Source organism: Nipponia nippon, unplaced genomic scaffold (genome assembly GCF_047370975.1).
Source record: "Nipponia nippon isolate SJK-2023a ecotype South Korea unplaced genomic scaffold, ASM4737097v1 scaffold_4, whole genome shotgun sequence".
Lineage (NCBI taxonomy): Eukaryota > Metazoa > Chordata > Aves > Pelecaniformes > Threskiornithidae > Nipponia > Nipponia nippon.
The window spans coordinates 118,601,902-118,623,865 of record NW_028262358.1 but is presented as its reverse complement, the minus strand read 5'-3'; the positions used below and the strand labels follow the sequence as shown (position 1 = coordinate 118,623,865).

Sequence of the window (21,964 nt, the reverse complement as noted above, 5' to 3'; positions counted from 1 at the left end):
TGCCTTTTGGACTAGTTCTGAATTTGGATTCAGAATTTGGATTTTGGCACATTAACAGTCATCCAGATGCTAACATTAAAATCCTGGTAGCCGCTGATGTTTTGTCACAAATCCTACACTTGCTACTGTTTTCTTTTCTCCTCCTGCTCTCCAGAAAAGGGATTTGACTTGGATTAATTCTCACTTGAGACAGAAGCAAGTACTGTAACTTGAAAAACACCATTAAAAAATGATTTTCTGGAATTTGAGGACATCTTTACTCAGAGCTGAGACAACTGTCTCTCTTTGTTTCTTTATCATTTTGTTCTGGGTAGTGTAGGAGTTGGCAGTCTGGATGAGAGTAGTTTGATCTCTTCTATCCGATGCTGGCTTCAACCAGATGCTTTAAAAGGAAGCTGCAAACATTTGAGAAATAAAAATTATTTTTTCATGCCTGATTTTGAGGGAAATACCAACTTAGCTGATTCTGAGTTAGTTAACAGTTCTTTTAAAACCCATAGGCTTTGTAATTCTTCTAATTTAAAATGCCATTTAATGAATTTGTGGGAGTTCTAATAAACCCTGACTGCCTATTCTTTTTTGGGATCCCATCAAACTTTTGGAGTCAGTGATATCTAGTGGCAAAGAAATTTTCTTTCATCACTATTAAATACCTGCGTCTTGAATTAATCGAATATCTTTTTTCTCTGACAGAGAGCAAAGAGGGTCCTACAATTTACCTGATCAGTGACTTCTTATATTCTCTTGTTTTTCATCTCCTTTCTAACTCAGTAATGCGAGATTGCTCAGCCTCTCTTAAGAAGGTTTTCCTGAAAGCATCATCACCACCTTTCTTGCAAACATGGTAAAAAGAGAGACTTTTTAGAAAAAGTTTGTTTTAATGAGTTCTTCTAAATTTTTTTTTTGTATGGAAAAGTGATGTAATAAAAAACAGTTTTCGGACCTTTTAGATATATCTTACTTGTTCCTCCCCTTTGAAAACTGTGGCAATATTTGCTTTAAATTGTTTAAAGACTTGGTGTGAAGTTATTGCCTCCAGAAGTTGTATTTTCTTGTATTTATTACCCATTTCTTCAGTTTTCTTTGCATTTTTTTTTTTCTAATTTTGCCTCCTTGACACAGAAACCAACCAGCAGCCATAAGCCTTTCACATATGTGATATAAATGAATGCTGTAAACTCTATTGATTGTAATTGTAATTAGAGTGGGAGCCTCTTCTCTGCTCGTGAAGTTGCCAGAGAACTTTGCGTTTGTTCATGGCTCTCTTGCAGCAGGGGAGGTGTCATGCACTGCGCCTTAAGAGCCAGCTGAACCTACCAAAAATGTGTATAGCTGTAACAGTTGCTGTTGTACAAAGCTGCTCAGCAGAGGGAAAAATGAGCAGATCTATAGAGGTGGAAAGTCTAAAACTGATCTCCACAGGTGATATTAATAAAGTCTAAAACTGATCTCTACAGGTGATATTAATCTGATTGTCTCTTCTCTTTTGACTTCATTTTTCTCTTTAATTTACCTATGTGACTGTCTTGTCATGTACTTTACTAACATAATTACTCTGGTTTAATGTAAATTATATTTTTAGCTTGGTTTCCTGTGCTCTCTGTCCATCTCTGCTCCCATAATAACTTCTGAATCATTTAGCCAGGTTCAGACAGATTTGACAGGAGTTGAGGGCCGAAAGACCAGATTCCTGCAGGTTTTGTGAAAAGTGGTAGCTGGATAAATCTGTGCCTCTGCTGAAGGAAAGCGCTATAGATTGAAAATGGGTTACCTGTTCTGCCTGGCTTTCTTAGCTGATCGGTCAAAACATTGTATTGGCCAGGCATGGCATGCACACCTCAGATGTTGCCTATCTTGTGTCCTGTTCAGCTGGGGTGGGGAGGAACAGAAGATATTGGGAGAGTTTGGTGAGAAATATTGGGAAGAGCTTGAGTTGAGAGCACTACAGCGGGATGGTAGGGGAAAGCAGCTGACTAGGGGAAGAAAGCGCTGGGGATACTGCAGCCAAAATTTTTGCTGGAAACATGCTTCATCTCCTTCTTGTGTTGAGTAGAAGTGCCCAGGTTCTTCAAGTATTTGTTTACATAAACTGTTATATATGCTAATGAAGATCATAAATGTGTTAAGTTGTTGCATACCATTTTTTTAATGTATTTGTCAGGTCTTTGCCTTGAGTGCCTTCCATCTAGGTGACGAAAATGACATGTCTTTTAGGGGTTGTTAGTTCCACAGTCACTTCAGGCTGGTCAAACTGCAGGTTACTCCTAAAGGTGTTGTCTTGCCTTTTCACTGGTTGCAAATTCTGAGCATCTCCCCTGTGCCAGCACCGTCATTCATGAGATGGAAAGCTCAGTTGGGGAACTGAAGATGTTGAAAACTAACCCAGAAAAAACCCCGTAGCGTTTCAGATGGATTTAGTTCCCTTATCTGTTTTACTGCAGGAACAGTAGTGGCGGCACAAATGAGGTAGTGGAAATGCTATAGCTGGCTTTGGAGGGAGAAATGGCTTTGTCTGTTAGTGGAAGCTGGCACCTCATTTTGCCTTTCAAGCCATTGTGGAACTGTGCTCTGTTCTTTCTTGCTGCTTATCTCTGACTGCAGTTTGGGACTTTGTGACTAAAAATTCCAGAGACTTTCAAGTGGACTATTCAGTGCCCCTTGGTAAGGAATGTGGAGCTACTGGAAGCAGCTAAATTACTGTGGCAGATATATAGATATCCTGGATGCTGCATAAGAGAGCAAATTGCTGGTAATAAGTGCTTTCTCAAGGCTTTGAGTTACTTTACACACAAGACATCAGAAAGAAGTTTAGGGTTTTGATCATGGAAGAAAAACTTGAAACACGTGTATTGCTTCAAGTGGTTCTTGATGATACTGCAGACACAAAATCTAGATCCATGGTGATCTTGCTTGCCATGAGAATCTCCTTTGGATTTTAATCCCCAGGAATTCGTCATGAAATAAAGGTAAAAACAGAGAATCTACTGTTTGATGGATGTGAGTTTTATCATTTAATGACAGAGGATTCACATTCTCTGACGGATTTTTAGGCAACGCAGAGGCATATAAGGGTCTTCTTTTCTGCAGCATAAAGTGAACTTGTTAGCCTCCACTAATACTGTACTGCACTCAATATACTGTAGTAGTCAAACTACAGAAATTTCAAGAGAAACATCTGCTTTGACTGCTACTTCTTCTCATTAGAGTTCCTCTGCATTAAGGCAAGCAGACTTGCTTGTTAATGATTGACAATCTTTGAATCTTCTAATTATATCTGCTTCCTTTTCCAACTGTTAACTTTATTTCTATATAGTCTGCAGTTCTGTCACTGTACTGCTGGATTTGAGGGACAGCAACTGTGTATACCTCAACTTTGAAGCTTCTGTACCATTCACCCATGTTTTTGAGATCTGTTTTCCTGAGACTGTACTAAACAGAAAGGTGACAGTTACCTCTAGATCTTGCAGAAATACTTCAGGAATGTGGGAAGGATTTGCGATTTTTTTGTTTCTATTTTGGGGGTTTTTTTGACCATCACTGTTCTTTAATGTCGAAGAGCTGTACTCTGGTCTGCACAGGGTTGATGTGCAGCCCTAGATTATCTAAGTACTTTCACCAGAAGATGTTGTCATTACTTGATGTATCTGACTTGGGAGTCTTAAGGCAGAAGCTGCCAGCAGGTGAGAATTTCTGAAAGTCCTCTACAGGTTTCATTTTACTTAACCTGTGCCTAGAGGACTAGTCCTTCTGAAGTAAATGTAGCATTTATTTTTTAATCATGGGAGGCCACCTCTGGGGGAGGTGCTGTCTGCCTTAAGTTTAGAGATCTTTCAGCTGACTCTTCAAGTGTCTCAACATAAGAATGGAAGAATTGAGAAACCACACTTAACAAGATGTAGAGTAAATTTGTATTCAGTGATTATATTGTATTACATCGCACTTCTAAAAAATACTGTCTGCATAGACTGTACAGCTTAGGGGAAAAAAAAAAAGTGGGGGGAAGGGTTGTTTTTGATACCAACTTCATGTGAACCCAGGTGAAATGTTATGTGTGACCCATGGTCAAACAGATATTTATTGCCATTAAAAATTCTGAATAACGATTTACAAAAAAGCAAACCAGAAAGAAGCTAGAACTGAAGTGAGGATCCCCTTGGCAAATCTATAGAGGTTTTGTGAAGATTATAGAGAAGAGTTCAGCAATTCAGAAGGCAAGTGAATGTATTCATGTGTGAATAATTGGTATTATAATAGTTTGAGTTATAGAAACTCAGTTCTATAAAGCAGGATTCCTCTGACAATAGTATTTCTGTGCCTCTGGCACAAATACTGCCAAAAGACTGGCTATCAATGGGTAGATTTCAGATGAGTAATTTTAAAAGAAGCAATTGAAAAGGTATTAAGGCATTAACTTGCAATTGTATATACTCTGGTAATTTTTTTTAACAAAGTTAACTCGGAGTTTTTCTGCTGTAAATAGCTATCCCATTCTGGTACTTACTGAAAACTTTAATGTGTCATGAATCATACTGACTATAAAATAAAAGAGAGTGGGATTCTGCTCTTGCTAGTTTACAGTCTTATATTAACATTCAGATAGAGGAGAGGGGACTCCAGGTTAAGTTTATTTTTTAGCATCAGTCCATTAACCCATTAGTTCCTGCCCATTAGCCCTTTAGTTTTCCATCAGTTTTACCCTCTGGTAGCTCCTTCCTTTTTGAATCATATACAGCTGTCTTGCAGGATTCAGGATAAATTTTACTTTTTCCTGCCTCATATGACAGCTTCTCAGGTCCATGTTATTCTCACAGTAGTGCCTTTTTCTTTCCAGTAAATATAAAGAGAATCAATCTAGGTGATGAAATCTTGTTCTGACTTCTACATTTGGTCGCATGGTTCCTTGCTCCATTAAACATTCCTCCTACTTGTACCACTCCCTTACTTTTACTGGGGGAAGTGGGCAGGACAGAAAGACAGACTGGTGGTGGTTTTTGTTTTTAAATGTTGTATTCCTTGCTCACCTTTTCACTCTTCCTAGAGGCTTGGCTGTCTGTATAAAAGAAAAATCTTAAAATTCTGGGTGCTAAGGATTTGAAACCAAAATTTCTTCTCATATCCCAAAAGACATTCCTTTGCAGTACAGCCTAGATGAGAACAAAAAGGTGTAGTTTTGAAGGGGCAGTTTGAATGTGAGGACTAGAAGTCTACTTTCAATATGATCAACAACAAAAAAACTGGTGAATGGGCTCAAATACATATTAGGTTGGGGGCTAAGAATCTCACTGAGGTCATGAAAATGATGTGGGCAGTTCTGTGTTAAATAAATTCAAATGAGAGGTTTAGGTGGATTTATGAAAGCCTGAGGAGACAAGGCTTCAGGGGCTGGGATGGAAGGGGCTGAAAGCAGGAAGGCTTTTATTTGAATGAGAGGGGGAAAAAAGTTGATTCTTAGAAGTATAAGGACAAAAAGAATCAGGATTTTCAAAGTGTGGGTCACCTGTTGGTTACAGGTCTGGGTGGCTCAGGTGATGATGGTACTGCCTTGATATAAGAACTGGTAAGAGTCTGGGAGGGAAAAACTTCAGCATTAACTGAGTTCTATTGACTAAATGTGGGTGAAACCCCAGAGTAGCTACATTATTGCTTTTGTCAGGACAAATACTATTAAATGTTAGGAGGGCACGTTCTGCAGTAGCTGGCAGTAAAATCCAACATGCACAATGTATGTTCAAATAGTACTGCATGAGAGAGAGGGTGAGCTGGACTTGCTGACTGTCATTTAGGAAGACTTGAAATTTAATGAAATGTGTAATACAAGGATTAATTCCATTTTACTTTAATGTGATTTCTCCCACACTTAGGAATTTTAGGAATGTACCTGTGTGTTTAGGCAAATTATGGGTTCTTATCCCAGGTGGAGCTCCCAGAATGAACAAAATGGATGCACTAGTAAAATGGGCATATTTAAAGTACAGTTCATTGATAGAATAAATGTCAAATGTATTTGACATGATATCTGAATCTTACAGCAGAGTCAGCCTAAAAAGCCAGAATCAGTGTATCTATAAAAATTTCAACGTTCTTATTAATTTATACACTTTAGAACATTTTAAGTTTCCTTTAAAAGACTTTTATTCCCCTTCTGTGTTTTATTTACCCATCTCTGGAGCTGACCTGAGGCTAAACCCATTGCCTAATAGGGAATTTTTTTTTTTTTTTGGCTGTAAGTTTACATCTCCCTGTTTAGTTTCAGACTTGCTGCTTCTGTTATTAATGAAAATCTCTTTCACAATCTAGGTGAAAGATTACAAGAGCTCCTGAAAAGTTATGTGAACAGGTTGTAGTTTGTCATCAATAAAACAGTTACACTGACTGTAGAAGCTGCTATCAAATCTAGAAAATAGCTGGAGAAAGGGGATTTTTTTTTTCCTCAAATATTACAGTCCTCCGTAAGGATTATTTGTAACAATAAATACATATTCCAAGTGAGACTGTTTTTATTGCAATGTGATTGTATCTTTACATAGCTTTAAAGCTAAAAGGTTAAGATTTATTCCTAATGTAGTGGTTAAAATACTTGCTTACATACACCACTTATGGGGAGGAAATTCTGAAGTACAACTGTGCTTCTCTGAGCTTCTGTGACTTAATTCTCAACACTTGTACCTGCATTGTGCTTGTATCTTCAAAGCAAGATCTTTGTAACTCAGTGTGAGGTTGGCAGACACAGATCTAGGATTTAATACCCCATAAATCAAAGCAACCTACAAATACCAAGAACATTACGGAGGTGCTCAACATAGGAGTTCATTTTGAAATTGAAGAAAATCTGTTAATCACTGGTAACTATTGGCTGTGATTTTCAATTATAATCACTTGGCTGCAAGTTCAGCAATTTTGCAAAAATATGAGCAGTCTGCATCATTACTTGAATTTGACTGTAGAAGTTTCAGTTTTTCCCAGTCTCTTCCTTAGTCTTCTGAGCTGTGTCTTGTTAGTGCTCTTGAAAGGGACATTGACAGTAGTATTAGGTATGAATGGTCTTCCTTCTGTATTTGCTGATCGTGTTGCAAATGTGCCCCCAAAGGTCTTTTAGATTGGTGTCTTAGTTATATCTCACTGCAAATAGGTTAGTAAAAAAAAAAAAAGAATGCCCTTTTTGAAAAAAGTTTATGATGTGACCTTTCAAAGGCACAGAAAGTACAAAGAAGAAACAGGAAAAATGAAAAACTAAGGATGCAGAAGTAACGAAAAAAGGATCACATGCCCATGTTGCTTCAAGTTGAGTTGCGTACTATGGAGGGAAGGCATGGGTGATGAGGCTAGTTTAAGGACCTGTGCTTCCCCTTCTGCTTACAGACTCATTGCATAAATGCAGATGTTTGTGAGGTCTTGCTGTAGACAGGGTTGCTGAATGGTCCGGGTCTAAAACAAAGATCCTCATTTTTTAAAACCACATTTTGTCAATGCAGTGAACTTGAGTACAGAGGTGGGAATGAATGGAAGGTTGAGGAGATTTAGCTGATTTAAACAGTGAGGATGTCTTTGAATTGACAATGGACGTAAATTGAAATGAGAGGTGCCGACTCTCAAAAAAAGGGCAAAAAGCCTTTTCGGTGTTACGACAATTATGCATTGGTACAGGATGCCCATGAAGGTCAATTAGTCTGCATCTATGAGGGTTTTCAGTACTTGGCTGGATAAAGCCCTGAGCGACCTAGTCTGCCCTCATAGCTGACCCTCTTTTGAGTAGTAGGTTGGACTAGAGAATTCCTGGTGTCCCTTCCAACCTGAATTATTCTATGAATCCGTGGATTGCACTTTCATTTGTTTCATTGTATAATGATTTCAAATCGCTGAGGTTCTAAAAAGGGAAAATGAGAATAACTGTCTTTAGAGTCTTCATTACCCAAACGAGAACGACTGACTGACTTCTACATCATTGCTTAGCTGTTTTCTTTTAGTGTTTTACCTACAAATGGGTACATATAAAATACATAAAGTAGGAAAGGCTAGCAAGTCTTCCTTGTTTCCATAGTTTAGAGTAGGAATTGTGTACACGACTGAGTGTTCCCTCCTTATACTTCTGAAAGTCCTTGGTATCTGTAATTTGCTCACATTGAAATCAACAGGCAGCTTGCTTTTTCCTTGAAATGTGAACACATTTGATTGCCTCACACACTACAGCATATTCTGATATCCTAGTCTGTTTACTGAGGGGTACCTGTGCATCTAAAAGTTTCTCTTTTTGATTATAATTCAGTTCGAATAAGGAGAAAATCAAGACGGCGCTCACAGTGGGGCAAAGGCATTATTAAGAAGAGGAAAGTCAATAATTTAAAGAAAGATGAAGATGATGCAAAGTTTGCTGATGATGAAAATCATGGAGAGGACAGTAAATTGCTGGAAAATGGAGAGCTAGAGATCAGCACTGACTGCATTGAGGAGAATGGGGAGGAAACAGGAGATCTCTCGATGACAAATGATGAATCCTCTTGTGATATTATGGATATAGATGCAGAGCAGAGGCTTAACAATGGGACATCAGGAAAGGAAAACAATTTTGCATCCACAGAAGAAGAGAGCTCAAATGAATCTCTGTTAATAACCGACAGTGTTACCCTGAGTGCTGAAAAGGAATTAAGGAGGGACTCTACATCGAAAGGGGACTGTGTGAATGGAGAGACATCTGTACACGGCTCAGAGGGTATGCCTGTCCCAGCATGTCATAATGGTAAAATGGAATCAGTTGATGCTGTTTCACCCTGTGACAACACCGATGGGTCTAGCAACAAGCAAAAACCTTCATCTGAAGATCAGCCAAAGGAGAAAACAGAAACTTCCAGTGAAAGTCAAGGAGCTGATCTAGTGAAAGCTGAGTTACCACATGGCAGCAATAATGAAAAAACACTACAGAGCACAGACATTGAAACTAAAGATGCTGAAGCAGATAAAGAAGGTATAGCTTGTTTTCAATGTTTCTGTCCTTATGTCAGTGCCCAAGTAAATACGTGTATATTTTTAATTGTAGTATCTTATGTTAGTTATTATTACGTAATACTTTATGAAGTGCTGTCTATTTATTTGAAACTTCTAGTATTCTTACAACATTTAATTCCACATAGATAAATTAGAAGTCCACCCTTGACTTGCTGTAGTGTTATCTTAGGCGAGTAACTCTATCTCCATACTTACACTATTCTGTTTATTTTTGTAGGCTTTATGGGAAATATTTTAAATACTGAGATAACATTTAACAATAATTAAAGATTTAAAAAATATTATGAATGAAGATAAATCTATGATATATGTTTTGGTCTAGATGTTCTATCTGATCTGTATTTTGATCTATGTGATTTTTTTTGACTTGTTTTGTTAGAAATTTATGCTAAAAGTATCATTGACATTGGATGAAAGACCATAGAAATGCAGAATGTATTCCTTTAGAAACATTTGCTCATAGTAAAAGTTAAAGCACTTTAACTCATAGCAAAAGCCAGATAAACCGTTGTTTATCTATCGGAGAAGGTATCTGGCTTTGGAGTTACAGTCAACAGAGTAACAGTGCAGCAAAAAGATAAGAGAAGAAGGGAAATCCTGGTGGTGCATAGAAGAAGGGGCCACGTCCTTTGAAGACAAGAGACATAGTTTCCTCAGGGAAGAGAAATAAAAGCCTTATGCATGATTGCCTTTTTAATTAACTTTTCAGAATTATCTGAAAGAATGCAATCTTTACTTCAAAAGTTAGCACTGAGATTTACAAAGTAAATGAGCTTTAATGAGAGATCTGAATTATGAGAATATCACTATATACATGTTGGCTGCGTTTGTACATACATACTTTCTCTGAGGGTAAGGAGAATAGTAGAAGAAAGGTCCTAAGAATATCAGAAGAGCATGATGCATGTTAAGAGCCTTTATATTTCTAAATTTAGTACTTGAATTTTGTATACATTAAGGATGGTTATAATAACAAGGGATCCTCAGAAAAAAAGGCATTTTAAATAGTTGAGGAGGAGAAAAACAGTGAATCAGTGTTGGGAGAGGATCAGGAGGTGTAAAAATATTTTGTTCTCCACAACAGGATTGGACAGCGGCTTTAATATAGAGGTCAAAGAAAACAGAAATGTGTCACAAAAACATGAAGTTTCAGGAGTAGAGCAGATGTTAGAATTACCGTGGTGATGAAGACATGGGATGCTTTGGAGAGAAAAATGAGATTTGTTTCACTTAGGCAGAAAGATTTTGAGCGTTAGCTTATATATCTGAACTTCACCAAGAAGCTGTATAATTTGACGTTGCTAAGTAGAAATGATACAATGGAAAAACTCTTTCAGTGACATTCAATTTTCTGTCGGGACTTTGGAGTTCAGTTTTAAAGATGACCAGTTTCATGTCTGGTTTCTGAACTTTGGTTTTGTGCACCTATAAACATGCAGAATTCTGCAAAGCTGATGAATAATGTGCACTGCCATAATCTTGCTTGCTTGGTTTGAAAAGAACCCAACAAACCAAACAAGGAAAATCAAACCAAAGTAAAGAAACAAGCTGTTCATTTTGAGAGACTGACAGTGCTGATAATTGTTTTTCAAATTACAGGTATATTCAAAAGCAAGAAAACACGAAAGGTTGCTATGGAACAGTCAAAGCCCACAAGTTTGGAGCAGGTCCCAGAGGAACCATCGGATCCCATACCCTCTGTAGTTGTTGACCATGACAGACTAAAGGTAATGGAACTGAAAAATGAGTTGAACTGTTAATGAAACTGTCCATGAAAAATGCTTCCTTCCTCTGTTATGAAGCAACATTTCCTTTATTTTTGACTACAAACAAATACTATAGCAGTAGTAACTTTTGGAGATGATTTGTCGATCAGTGTTTCTTGGATGAAAAGTTAATAAAATATTGAATCCTTACTGTCCCATCATTACTACCTTTACAAATCCAGTAATGGCACAGCAGTCCACTATTTTAATTGCAGTTTTTGCAGGTACTCTTATGTGTTAATTGGACATGCCAGTTACTGAGGAACTGCTGGGTGCCTAGTAATTATGAGTTAACATCATCTTTTCCCTTCCCATGTACATGTACTTGGTGGAAAGAACTGTTAGTGGATCGGAAAACAAATTGGAATTTGTGCTGATGTGTTGGTGCCATAGACTGAACCCCTGCTAATTTTCTTTCAGTTTTTGTCTCTTTTTAAGCAAAGTTACAATAAAATTTGCTGTCTTCTGTTGTAGAAAGTAGCTTGGCCTGCTATGAAATTTAGATCCCACTTGCTGTGGAGTACAGATTATAATCTCTTTGGAAACAATAGAAGTGTTATGAGAGGAAAAAAATTCTTAAAAATTACTATCTGCTACTATGTAAAGCACACACTTTCACCTTTTGTTTATGAGCAGTTTTACATGTGTTGTCCCCACTTCTTTTATTGTGTCATTTTTCAACATTTGTGGAATTCCAAATGTGTTTCCATTTGGTGGTATTTACAATTTCATGCCAATGCAAGTTCTTCAAAATGTCCGCTTTAGCTATCAAGGCAGTTTTTATGGTTTGCTTTGTCATAATTATTGACCAAGATGAAATAGGATGAAGTATCATTCAAACAGAACAAACATGGCTCCAGCTATACTGAGTATAAAATCTAAGACAAGAAAAAGTGTAGGGGTATAAGCAGAGAAGTGAAAAGAGACACTGAGTCCTTTTGAATCTGCATGGAAGCAGCGGCCTTACTGATAGCCGGCTGTCGTCTATATTATTTGTATGTGTCCCTCCAAAATAGGGCTTCAGGATGAGATTGCATTTCCGATTTGTCCTTAAAAAATAAAAAAAAAAGATTATAAAAACCCTCTTAACCTTACCTTTTGTTGTTCCAACAGAAACTGCTTGATTTGGTGGTTAAGAAAAGTGACAACCTGACTGTTGACCAGCTTGAGAGATTGTATTCACTCCTCAGTCAGTGCATCTATAGACATCGTAGAGACTATGACAAATCACAACTTATAGAGGTGATGTGGTACAGTTTCTTTTATTCTTTATCTGAATTTTGTGAGACTGGTTTTTCAAGAACTAAGTTAATCTATCAAATTATTTTTGTATTAGCAGGCAAAAGCTTTAATAGACTTTGAGGAAGGTATCTATAAAGAGAAAAATGTTTAGTGTAGTAATGACTTAAAAAACAGAGGTTGTTTCTAACAATACTTTCTCCAGAAAAGGATTAAGAATTTAACCTAAAAGAATGGAGGAAAAAGAGGAAAAAGAGGAAAGAATACAGCAACATGGAGAAGCACATGCTAGCGAAGTAAAAATGGAGTAGAAGCAGTTCCCACATTTGTGGTATGAATAACAGTGGACGTAGTGGCTCCTTTATAGGCACAGGGAGCCAACATTGTTGCGGTTGCCCTTACTTGCATTTGCGTAACTAGGCCAAAAAAAATTATGTACCTCTGCTCTGTGCAGTTTGCTGATTGTGACTTTCATACAAGACTTCAAAAGTTTGCAAACTTTCTCTAGATTGGTAAGTATACCCTTGGGAAAGTCCAGTACAGCATGATGTAAGGCAGTTGTCTGCTGTGCTGTTATCCTTTGCCTTTAAGGTGTTTGCTATCAAAGGCCTCCTGTCTACATCAACAGGCATAGGCTGATCATAACTCTGGATATGCATCCCCTCTAGCGTCATTGTTCTAGCTGTAGAGGGGTTTGGATGAGCTCAGTGATTCAACTGATAACCAACCCTGCTGAAAAAGGGGCAACAATTGCTAGTTTCCAGTTGGGTCCCTGAACACTAAGTATTTTTCTCCATGAATATTTTACAACAAAACCTGGAAAAGCCTTAGCATGGGATATTGTAGAGTTCCTGCAAAATACTTTTCAAACCACGTTTGTGCTATTCCTCTGCCATCTTTGCCTAAAAATATGTTGGGAGTCTGTGCCAAATGTTAGGTAGATTAAAAAGACATTTATCCAGCAGGAGTATGTGGAGACTGATCTTTACTTTGATTCTGCAAACTGTGCAGATACGTATTTACAGCTGGGTCACCCAGAGCATAAGTGTGTAGTAAGACTTGAATTCATTGCAATGCTTTCCTAATACATATTGAGTACGTTAATTATATAAGTGACCCTAATACACTTGGATTTTCTCATGGACTGTCATAGTGGAGTGCTTTTCTGCATTAATACTCCTTTAATTAGTTTCCTCTTTTACCATATTTTGCTAGCAGATAGCAGCTAATAAACAGAAGTGTCTATTTTCCTATTAATTATTTGTTCAGATAAAAAAAAGCCCAATAAATACGATTATGTAATGTAACTTTATTTCTGTCTCGGTATAGTTATGTATAATTGATGCTGTGTGTCTCTTGCAGGAGATGGAAAGAACAGTTCATGTGTTTGAAACATTCCTGTGAACTCGTCAAGATGGGTGGGTTTATCCTCTCAAACTGCTCATGGGAGAGCAGTCCTCTGAGCCATTCAGTTTCCATTTGCACCAAGTATGTGCAGAGCCTTGGTCTTAAGTGCTCTCTCTTTTTCTTTCTGTTGAATTTGGTGCTATTGTCTCAGGTACCTGAAACCAACCAGCCTACAAGAACCAAACGGAACTTCATATAGTTGTATCTGATATAAATAAAGAATACAATGCCACAGCTTGGAGATTTTTGGTGCTACAGAAACTGTTCTCACTTCTGCTCTTGTTCACTCTACATGCATTATCTTTGGGGAAACTTCAGGCAAAGTGGAGACCAACACAAACAGAGAACTGGAAAGAGCAGATCTAAGTTGAATATTTTTAAACAGGCGACCTTTTTAAATTTTTTTTTTCCAATTTTTCTCTTCTCTGGGGTAACGGACAAAAAAATCTGTTCTAAAGAAGGCAATGATGCATTGTGGTAGGAATCTTGAGTAACTGGATGTACAGTAATTTGAAGATGAGGCTCTCTAGAACTGCCTTTAATGTGCCTTTTAGTCAATTGAGAAAGATAAGGCTAATCAATTGGTTTGGATTATAGCAAATGGCAATGTTAGAAAGCTGTCTTCAGAATGAAGATCTCCAAAAGGATGATGTGTATTCTCTTCATTGGATGGCAACCAGTATTATGGTTCTATAATGCCTGTCTTACTCTACAGAACTAAACTAAGACACACTGAAAAAGCCACATACTTTACCAAAATGGTGAAATTACTTTTTCATTGGTATATATTTGTTTTAGAAACAAGTTACACAGTGAAACTCTTCTGTGTTGCTAAAAATGAAGCATTTTCCCACCATCTCCCTGTTTTCCATTTGAGTTCTTTAAGAAAACCAAGGTTAATACTGGCAGGTTTCTTTCTGAAGTTCCGTGTTTGTAATATAGCTTGGACTGTGCAGTGCAGGTAAGAAGACACTATAGTCGGTCAAAGTCCTGGAGCCCAAGCTCACTTGAAAATAAAACTTAAACTAGGCTTTACAGCTCGGTCTGTGCAAAGCACTGTTAATGTGGGGGGATTGGAGGACAGCCTTTTGACTTGATCTGTTCGGACCGAAGTTCTCTGGGTCTGAATTATGTAGTTCAAAACCTTTCCTTTCTGGCAACTGGAGAGAACAGTCTAGGCAGTTTCAAGAAAACCATGTTTTATCACAAGCTCAGTATTAAAACGTTACCTGGGCTGATTTATTTCAAACCTACGTGGAAAGTGTTTTAGAGAAGTTGGCTGGTGTTACCATCGTTCACCGTTCATTGTGACTGTCCCTACGTAGCTGCGGAAGTGTCTTTCCAGAAATATGCAACACAGTGTGATTAGTTTTTAATTAGAGAAAACAGTCTTGGACTACTGCAGAGATACTGAGCTACCTCAGCTTTTTGTATTTTAGTTACCAACAGTGTTTATGGAGGACTGTAATCACTCTGCTCCCATTTACAAACTGAAGCTAAGGTACTTGTCTCCACCTCTATGGCTAATCGTTAGTGTAGCGCTGCAGAGAAACAAAACATGGGCCTTGGGCTACTGCAGTAATCCAAAGTGCTTTGTATATTATGGTTAAACATAATTCTGTCTTAGATCTTTTTCTCCCCCGAATGCCACTGTTTTTCTTCATAGCTAATGGCAGAAAAAGGTTTTAAGCATTCGTGTACATCTAGTTACACCTTCTAAATGCAACCCATGCAGAAACACTGTATTTTTTAGGTGGGAAAGTGCGATTAAAAACAACAAAAACAAGCAGAAAACACATTTTAAATGAGATTCTTTGATCTCGGATTTGATTATGGGATTTTTTTCCATGTTTCGTTTAGTATTTATTAGCATCATACCTGTTTGAGATATTTTTGTGTCTGGTACATTAACAGCATTTTGTATTTTGATGGAAATTGTTACGAACTTTAAGATTTGATTAAATAAAATGTAGCAGATTTTTTGTAGCAAGTTTCTGATAAAAGGGTTTTTTGCAAGTCTCAGGTTCTTGCTGCAGAATTTTTTAAAAATATTTATTCCAGTTTCACTTACTCAAAGAAGTTTTTGTTCAAGTAACAGCAGCACTTGTGGAAGATAAAACTGCATACATTTATAAGAAGATAATAAATTTATATGAATTAAAACAGTTGAGAATTTTAGTCACCAGTGAGTGTGAAAAGCAAGTTTAAGCTAATACCTAGCATTAAAAATGGTTCTAAAAGGTCAGGTTTCTAAAGGAAAATTTTTACTGTCAGTTGTTGATTGGGAAAAATTGTAAGAGGCAACTTTACTAATTGAGGAGCTGCCATGTTGTTTTAGAGAAAAGTAGCTGATATCAGATGTTCTAGTGGACAGCTTACCTAAAATGATATACTCGCCTTCCTAGCCCAAATAACCACACTTCAGTTTTTGTTTTCCTTTACAGTTGTCTGGTGGTTATAGCGTTAAAACAGCTGTTAATCTATCCATGTGGTCTAAACTTGTTTACTCCTTGTATGTTTTTGAGTTTTTTGCCACATAGCACTGGCAAGAGTTTGTACAAATTGACCTCTCTTCCTTGTTTCTTGTTGTGAAAATTGCAAATAAACTCCTGTGTGAGTCCTTGTGCTGGGGTCAATGAGATGTGGCCGGCCAGAAGAAAGGAGGTTTCGGGGGGGGCTGGTGGGGCTGTCTTGGAGATAATAGAGTTGCTCTTGGGGGAAGTTGATGGCTATGGAGTTAATTGTATTTGCAAGCTTGACTCTCACCTGTGATTAATTTTTTTGTTTTGTTTTGTGTCCTCTGTATTGTTACTTGATTTCCTCATATGCCAATGTATTTATAGGATTACTGTTTTTTGTAATATCTTGTCTTCCTTTTTTTTTTTTTTTTTTTAATTAAGTTGGTGGGTCAGCTCTGGTTTTACCTTCAGTCTCCTGAATGGCAGGTCCTGCAGCTGATAGTCATTTATTTTGTTTTTATTTTATTTTGTAATCACAACATAAGCTTGAATTTGGGCTTGTACTTGCATCTTTTGTATCTTGTACATTGGGTTATTTAGACATTGGGGAGTCCTGTTTGGTTTCATTAATGTGTGTCTACTTTGTGGATTAAGTAGACTTCCTTCATCAACTATGGTATATTTTGGATTCTATAGTTTTATTCAGAACTGTGTTTAAATTGATGTTTTGCATTTTGACTTCATTTTACGTTAGTTTGAAGTAAGTTATTTAATTTTTTTGAACTTCTGGAAATTTTGAACATTTTACTGTAATTTGTAATATAACTGCTGTGAAATACTTGAATAAAGATGACAAGAAAACACAGCTTTAGCTCCTTCAAAAATGTATTTAAAAGAAATGCTGCCTAATAGCCGATATCAGACTTTTTCTTACCAGACCTCCTTGATTTTGCAGTTCAGATGTTTTACTCTGGGATCTTGCTGTTTAGTTAACTCATAATTTTGCTTTCAGTGTTTGTCCATTAAAGAAGAAAAACCCTATTAATTTTGACTGACAAAGTGAAATGAGCATTGCACATTGGCAAGGGAATAACGTCGTTGACGAAGTTACTGTTTGTGTTAGAAAATGTTTTATGTTCAGTTGCAGGGTACCATCCAGGCCTGCTTAGAGTACACCAGCATCCAAGTAATACTGGATTTTCTCATTAGAGGTTTTCTAAGGAAACGCTCTCTTTCCTCCCTGTTCATCAAAGTTCTTCTTTTTTTTAAAAAAAAGATAAACTTCTAATATATCTAGGAATTCCTTTAGTTCCCCCCAATAATTCATGCATAGGAGAGCAAGCTGCTAGAGGTTATGCAAGTGAAGAATCAACCCGCATCTTACTCATTGGCAATTTATCCGGAGCTAACAAACTGCATGTGATGTATGCAATGTGGAACAGAGTAGGAGAAGCTGTTCTGTCGATCAGGTTACGGCCTCTCTTCAGGTGTAGGACATAGAAGGCATCTGCTCGTTCTCGTCTTTTCCTTTCTGTGTACCTTAAACTGTAGAGCTCCTGGGCAAAAGACTAGTTGAGGAAGAGGATAGTAGTAACTTATCTCACATCTGACTCCAATTCCGCTTGTATATGCGGCTTTGAAAGCACAATTAGATATTAAATAAAATATATAACATTATATAAATATAGTAATGTAGCAATTGATCAGTGAGAGCCTAGGCTCATCAACATGGTCAGAGGTGGTGGTCTGATCTGAGCAGCCGTGGAGATCCCGGCACCGCACTAACACCATCCGAGGGATGTGCGCTCTCTGAATAAGGAATGTGGGGTATGAGGTCTTGCGGATCTGTTTCTGTCTTTCAAGAGTGGTGGTGGCCATGTTAACGGAGAGAATTGTTTCAGGCCTGATTTCTGAGAGCGGCTGTAAAAATGCTCAGTCGAAAGGGACAGAACTGCGCTTTATTTGGGCATTGACAAAAGGATTCTTGTAAAAATACTTGGAGAACTTTGAGTGGTGCTTCGAAAGCATGCATTAGTGAGGAATAGTTGGATTGCATCACATGTTGTTAATAAAGCCTTAATAAAAGCTTCTGCAACACTGATTTGTCAAGTGTTCAGTGCTTAACGCTGCTTCCTTCTGCTGGTGGCTTCTGCTTTCAATGCAGTTTCCTGTATTTCCTTAAATTTGCAGTGTTGCACATCCTCTGTTTCCTCCTTTAAGCCCCTCAGATAATTTGTTTAAATGAATTAAAAATGAGATCCTTTTGTTCTGTATCTTGGGTAGGATTTGGATTTGGGCTTGTAATATATGGGGTTTTAAGCAAGCACTGCATGTGAATAAATTCTGCAAGCTAAATCAGTAAACTGATTAATGAAGCCAAACACTCTTTTTTTTTTTTTTCTTCTCCTTTTATGCATCACTTGTGGTCATGTAGCTATTATGTAAAAATGAGGGATTATAAACTTTAACACTAATTAATTCAGCCTCATTCCGTTTCTAGGTGAATAATTTTTTTACAGTGTGATCATTTGCATAGGGAGTGTATTTCAGTTGAACCCACTACCAGTAACTGGCTGTGACTACTACTAAATTCCATTTATTTTAGGAATGCATTTGAGTTATGCTATATTGAGCCTTTCTTTAATAGTAGAGAAAATCCTTTTCCTTTTAAAAATATGATAAGCTGCTAAGATTTAAAATGGATTCACCACTTTTAGTGGGATGTTAGTGTAAAGCTGGCCACCCGCATTAAGATTTGCTGCTATGTGGATGCTGAATTGGAATAAAGCTGCTTCAGGTTTCAGGTGCATGAGGTATTCTTGAATCCGGCTGTCTGTTAGGAGGCTCCTCGCGTTCAGTTGCAAGAGCGGGGCAGGTTGAGAGTGGAGGAGGAGGTGGTTCAGGCCCCGCGTTCGGGGCACCGCTGCTGCAGCACTTGGCTGTGTTGGCATACTGCAGAAGCTGAGTTGTTTCTGCTGTGCCTGACTCCTCTCCACGTTGTGTTTTGTTTAAGCGATCGGGAATTTGGCAGAGCACGTGTGAGAAACGTACAGGTCCCTCAGACCGGACGGCTGCTGGGAATGCTCGCACCACTTGTCATCCTGTTTTATTGTGGAGATGAATTGCATCGTGATGAAAACCCCTTTGCATCAACGTGAAATTTGAATTGTGCTATAAGCCAGAGGTGTTCGACTGTGTCTGTAGGGAAGCAGGCATCTGTAGAGGATGGCCTGTCAGCTTTGGGACTGTGGATTGAGAGAAAGGAAAGACTTTGGGAAATGTCAAAAGGGCTCCCTTTGAAACATCTCTTCAGCAAAGGAAGTAAAGCAGAGACCAAAATATGTTGGAAAAAATATGTTAAATTTGGACTAAACTAATTTGCTAAGAAATTGAGTCTTTCTGCTATAGAGGGAAAGAAAATAACGCTGGCTTAGTTAAACCAAAACCAAGACCCCAGCTGCAGTTCTGTCGTGAAGGTCCTGTGCTCTCTTGCGGACTTCGTTGCACCTTACAGAATCCCGTCTGTATGCGGAGGCTACCTGGAAAACAGTGATACCTGATTTTGGTGATAGGGAAGGATCCATTGCCAATCTATTTTAGGTTTCTAATGAGTATAATTCTGCAATGTGTTTTGAAGTGATGCCTAGTGCATTCTCTGTGACATTACAAAAGGTTTAGTGAGAGAAAGGAATTAGGATGCGAATAGTCACATGTTGCATGTGACTATTAACATCAGTTTAGTAATAAATTACTGTTTTGTGTAGGCATTTTAGATATTGGAAATATAAGCATCTAAGACTACATTTTTGTGAAGCACTGGAGATGCAACTGGTTTAAAATTGATGTCTAGCCTTTATATTGGGGTTAGAGTCCTTCAGAGTCTTGCTCTAAAATTTAAAGCATGTCCCGAAGGCAGAAAGCTCTTTTTAAAATAAAAAGCTTCCTTTTCACAAGATTCAGAGGACAGCCACGAAAGCACAAGCCGAGCATAAATTTTACAGTGTTAATCTTTTCAATACATGAGGATAAATTTTGGAAATGGAAATGAGCTGGCACCTAATGATGATTTAAATGTTTTGCAAGTTGTCACAAAAATTCAGGTTTATTCACGGAGAATAATGTCAGCAGAAAACACTGTTGTTTGAATCTGATGCTGTGGCACGTACGATTTAATCTCTTGCATGCACAGGGTCTACTAACTTACGTATGGCTTAACAGTCTTTTCAAGAAAGGCATCTTGTCTTGATCTGCAGACTTTGTGTATCTACCCTGCTCTTTGAGCTGTTCATCAAGTGGTTAAGCTCATGGGTAGAAACACGTGCCTTATTCCTCATTTGTTTTGGTCTGGCTTCTGCTTCCAGGCACTGCTGCTTGTCTTCTCTTTGTGTTCTAGACTCTTCATACATAGATTTTTTTTTTTTTTCCCCTCCCCCACAAAGATACTAATGCACTGTGATCAAGTAGCCTCTCAGTCTTCTTTTTGCTGAGCAGAATGAGCTCTTTATGGCTTTCACTGCATTTTCTCCAGCCTTTAAGTCAATTTTGTGGCTCTTTTCTGCAGTAGGTCGATTTTTCAACATCTTCTAAAACATTTGTTCACAGAGGAAATTGATGTCATATTCCAGCATTGGTCCCACTGGTGCCATATATAGAGCTAAAAATCACTGATTCCTGCTCACTGTTCTCCTTTTTACACATCTAAAGATCAATTTAGTCCTTTTATGCCATGAAATTGGGCTGGGAGCTCTTGTTGCTTGACTCTTCTCAGATATGCGGCTTTTCACGATGCTGTTCTCCATCCTGAATGTCAGCCTTCCCCCTTCCCGCCTCTCCGAGGTGCCCCTTAGCTTTATGAAAAGAAGTTTTGTTTCTGTGGTCCCAAGCAGCCAGAGGAGCCAGCACAGTACGTCTGACTCGTGCGGTCCTCATTATCTTTTGCCCTGCTAATCTCTCTTCCCACAGGCCTGTGACTGGCGATTTATGTCAACATTTTCCTTCAAGAACTTTGGAAGAAGAGGATTTCCCCATTAGAAATACTCTGATAGTACCAAATTGAGAATTACTCGAACAGATTAGATGTTCCTCAATTAATCTGCCTATTCTTAGCCTGTTTAATATTTGCTGTCTGAATACTGTACAGTGAGAAAGTTGAAGTATTTTGTCACATGCTGTTGAAAATCTATTACCTTATCAATCAAATGTGTAATCCTGTCAGAGAATGAGATCAGGTTTGTGTGATACAGCCGATTTTCTAGAAAATCATCGTATTTATTCTTATCTCTTTGATTCACGATCAGTTTAGTTAGATATCATCGTTCCATTTTTATTTGGGAGTGATGTCAGGTGAATGCCCTGTAATTACCCAGTCATTTCACTTGCCCTTCTGATAACGGTCGCATTATCAGCACTCTTTCTGAAATACCCATGTGTTATTAAAAACGAATGTCAGCAGGGCAGAGACTTCTGGGCTTTCTGGAGATGGTTGAGTGTTTGGTTACCTCCTGAATTTGAAAACCCTTATCCACCAGGGAAAGTCTGATACCCTCTCCAGGTAGCATGCTGTCTGGATGTCTTAATCCCCACAGGGGATACCTCTTGCCAAACAGAAAACAGAAATGCGAACCATTCCCAAGCACTCCCTGCCACATCTCTGCTCTTCATTTTCCCTGGAAAGGCTGTGTGTGGCATTTATATGTCCCAATACATAAACAGGCAGCTTGCAGAAAAGCTGGGCGTAAGTTAAAGCAGGTAAAATTGAAGTTGGTGTCAACAAGTAATGAGGCGCTGCGTTCATTGGACATGAAAGTAAATACCTTATTAGAAGATGATCTCTTTGAAGGGAAAGAGTGGCTACAGAAATTCCAGTGGGCTTGGAAATTTAGGTTTGCTTTTTGAGAGCCAATTATTTTTAGTTGAGTGGAGGGACGGTGTTTCTGGTAGAGCATAATGCTCGTTCTGCTCTTAAGACTGAAAGCATGTGGTGCGTCACCTTCACTCTTCAGTTCACCGATCCTTACTCTGATGCTGTCCACCAGCACAGGGACAGCGTATTAGAAATTAGGGACTGCTTTGTTTAACTTCCCAAGGTGTGGA

The 21,964-nt window shown here is 38.1% G+C and overlaps 1 protein-coding gene across 6 annotated transcripts in view; it reads left to right on the top strand.

Moving 5' to 3' along the window:
• Positions 1 to 16,736, top strand: part of ATAD2B (ATPase family AAA domain containing 2B) — an 82,256-nt gene extending 65,520 nt beyond the window's left edge. For 5 of the 6 annotated variants that reach the window (XM_087776666.1, XM_087776667.1, XM_087776664.1 and 2 more), the window contains 4 exons: positions 8,264 to 8,959; positions 10,600 to 10,727; positions 11,880 to 12,008; positions 13,368 to 16,736. In XM_087776666.1, coding sequence (XP_087632792.1) covers positions 8,264 to 8,959; positions 10,600 to 10,727; positions 11,880 to 12,008; positions 13,368 to 13,409 — 995 coding nt within the window. In that variant the 3' untranslated portion in view covers positions 13,410 to 16,736. The remainder of the gene's footprint in view (positions 1 to 8,263; positions 8,960 to 10,599; positions 10,728 to 11,879; positions 12,009 to 13,367) is intronic. The other variant, XM_087776665.1, reaches the window with a different exon arrangement.
• The last annotated feature ends 5,228 nt before the right edge of the window (positions 16,737 to 21,964 follow it).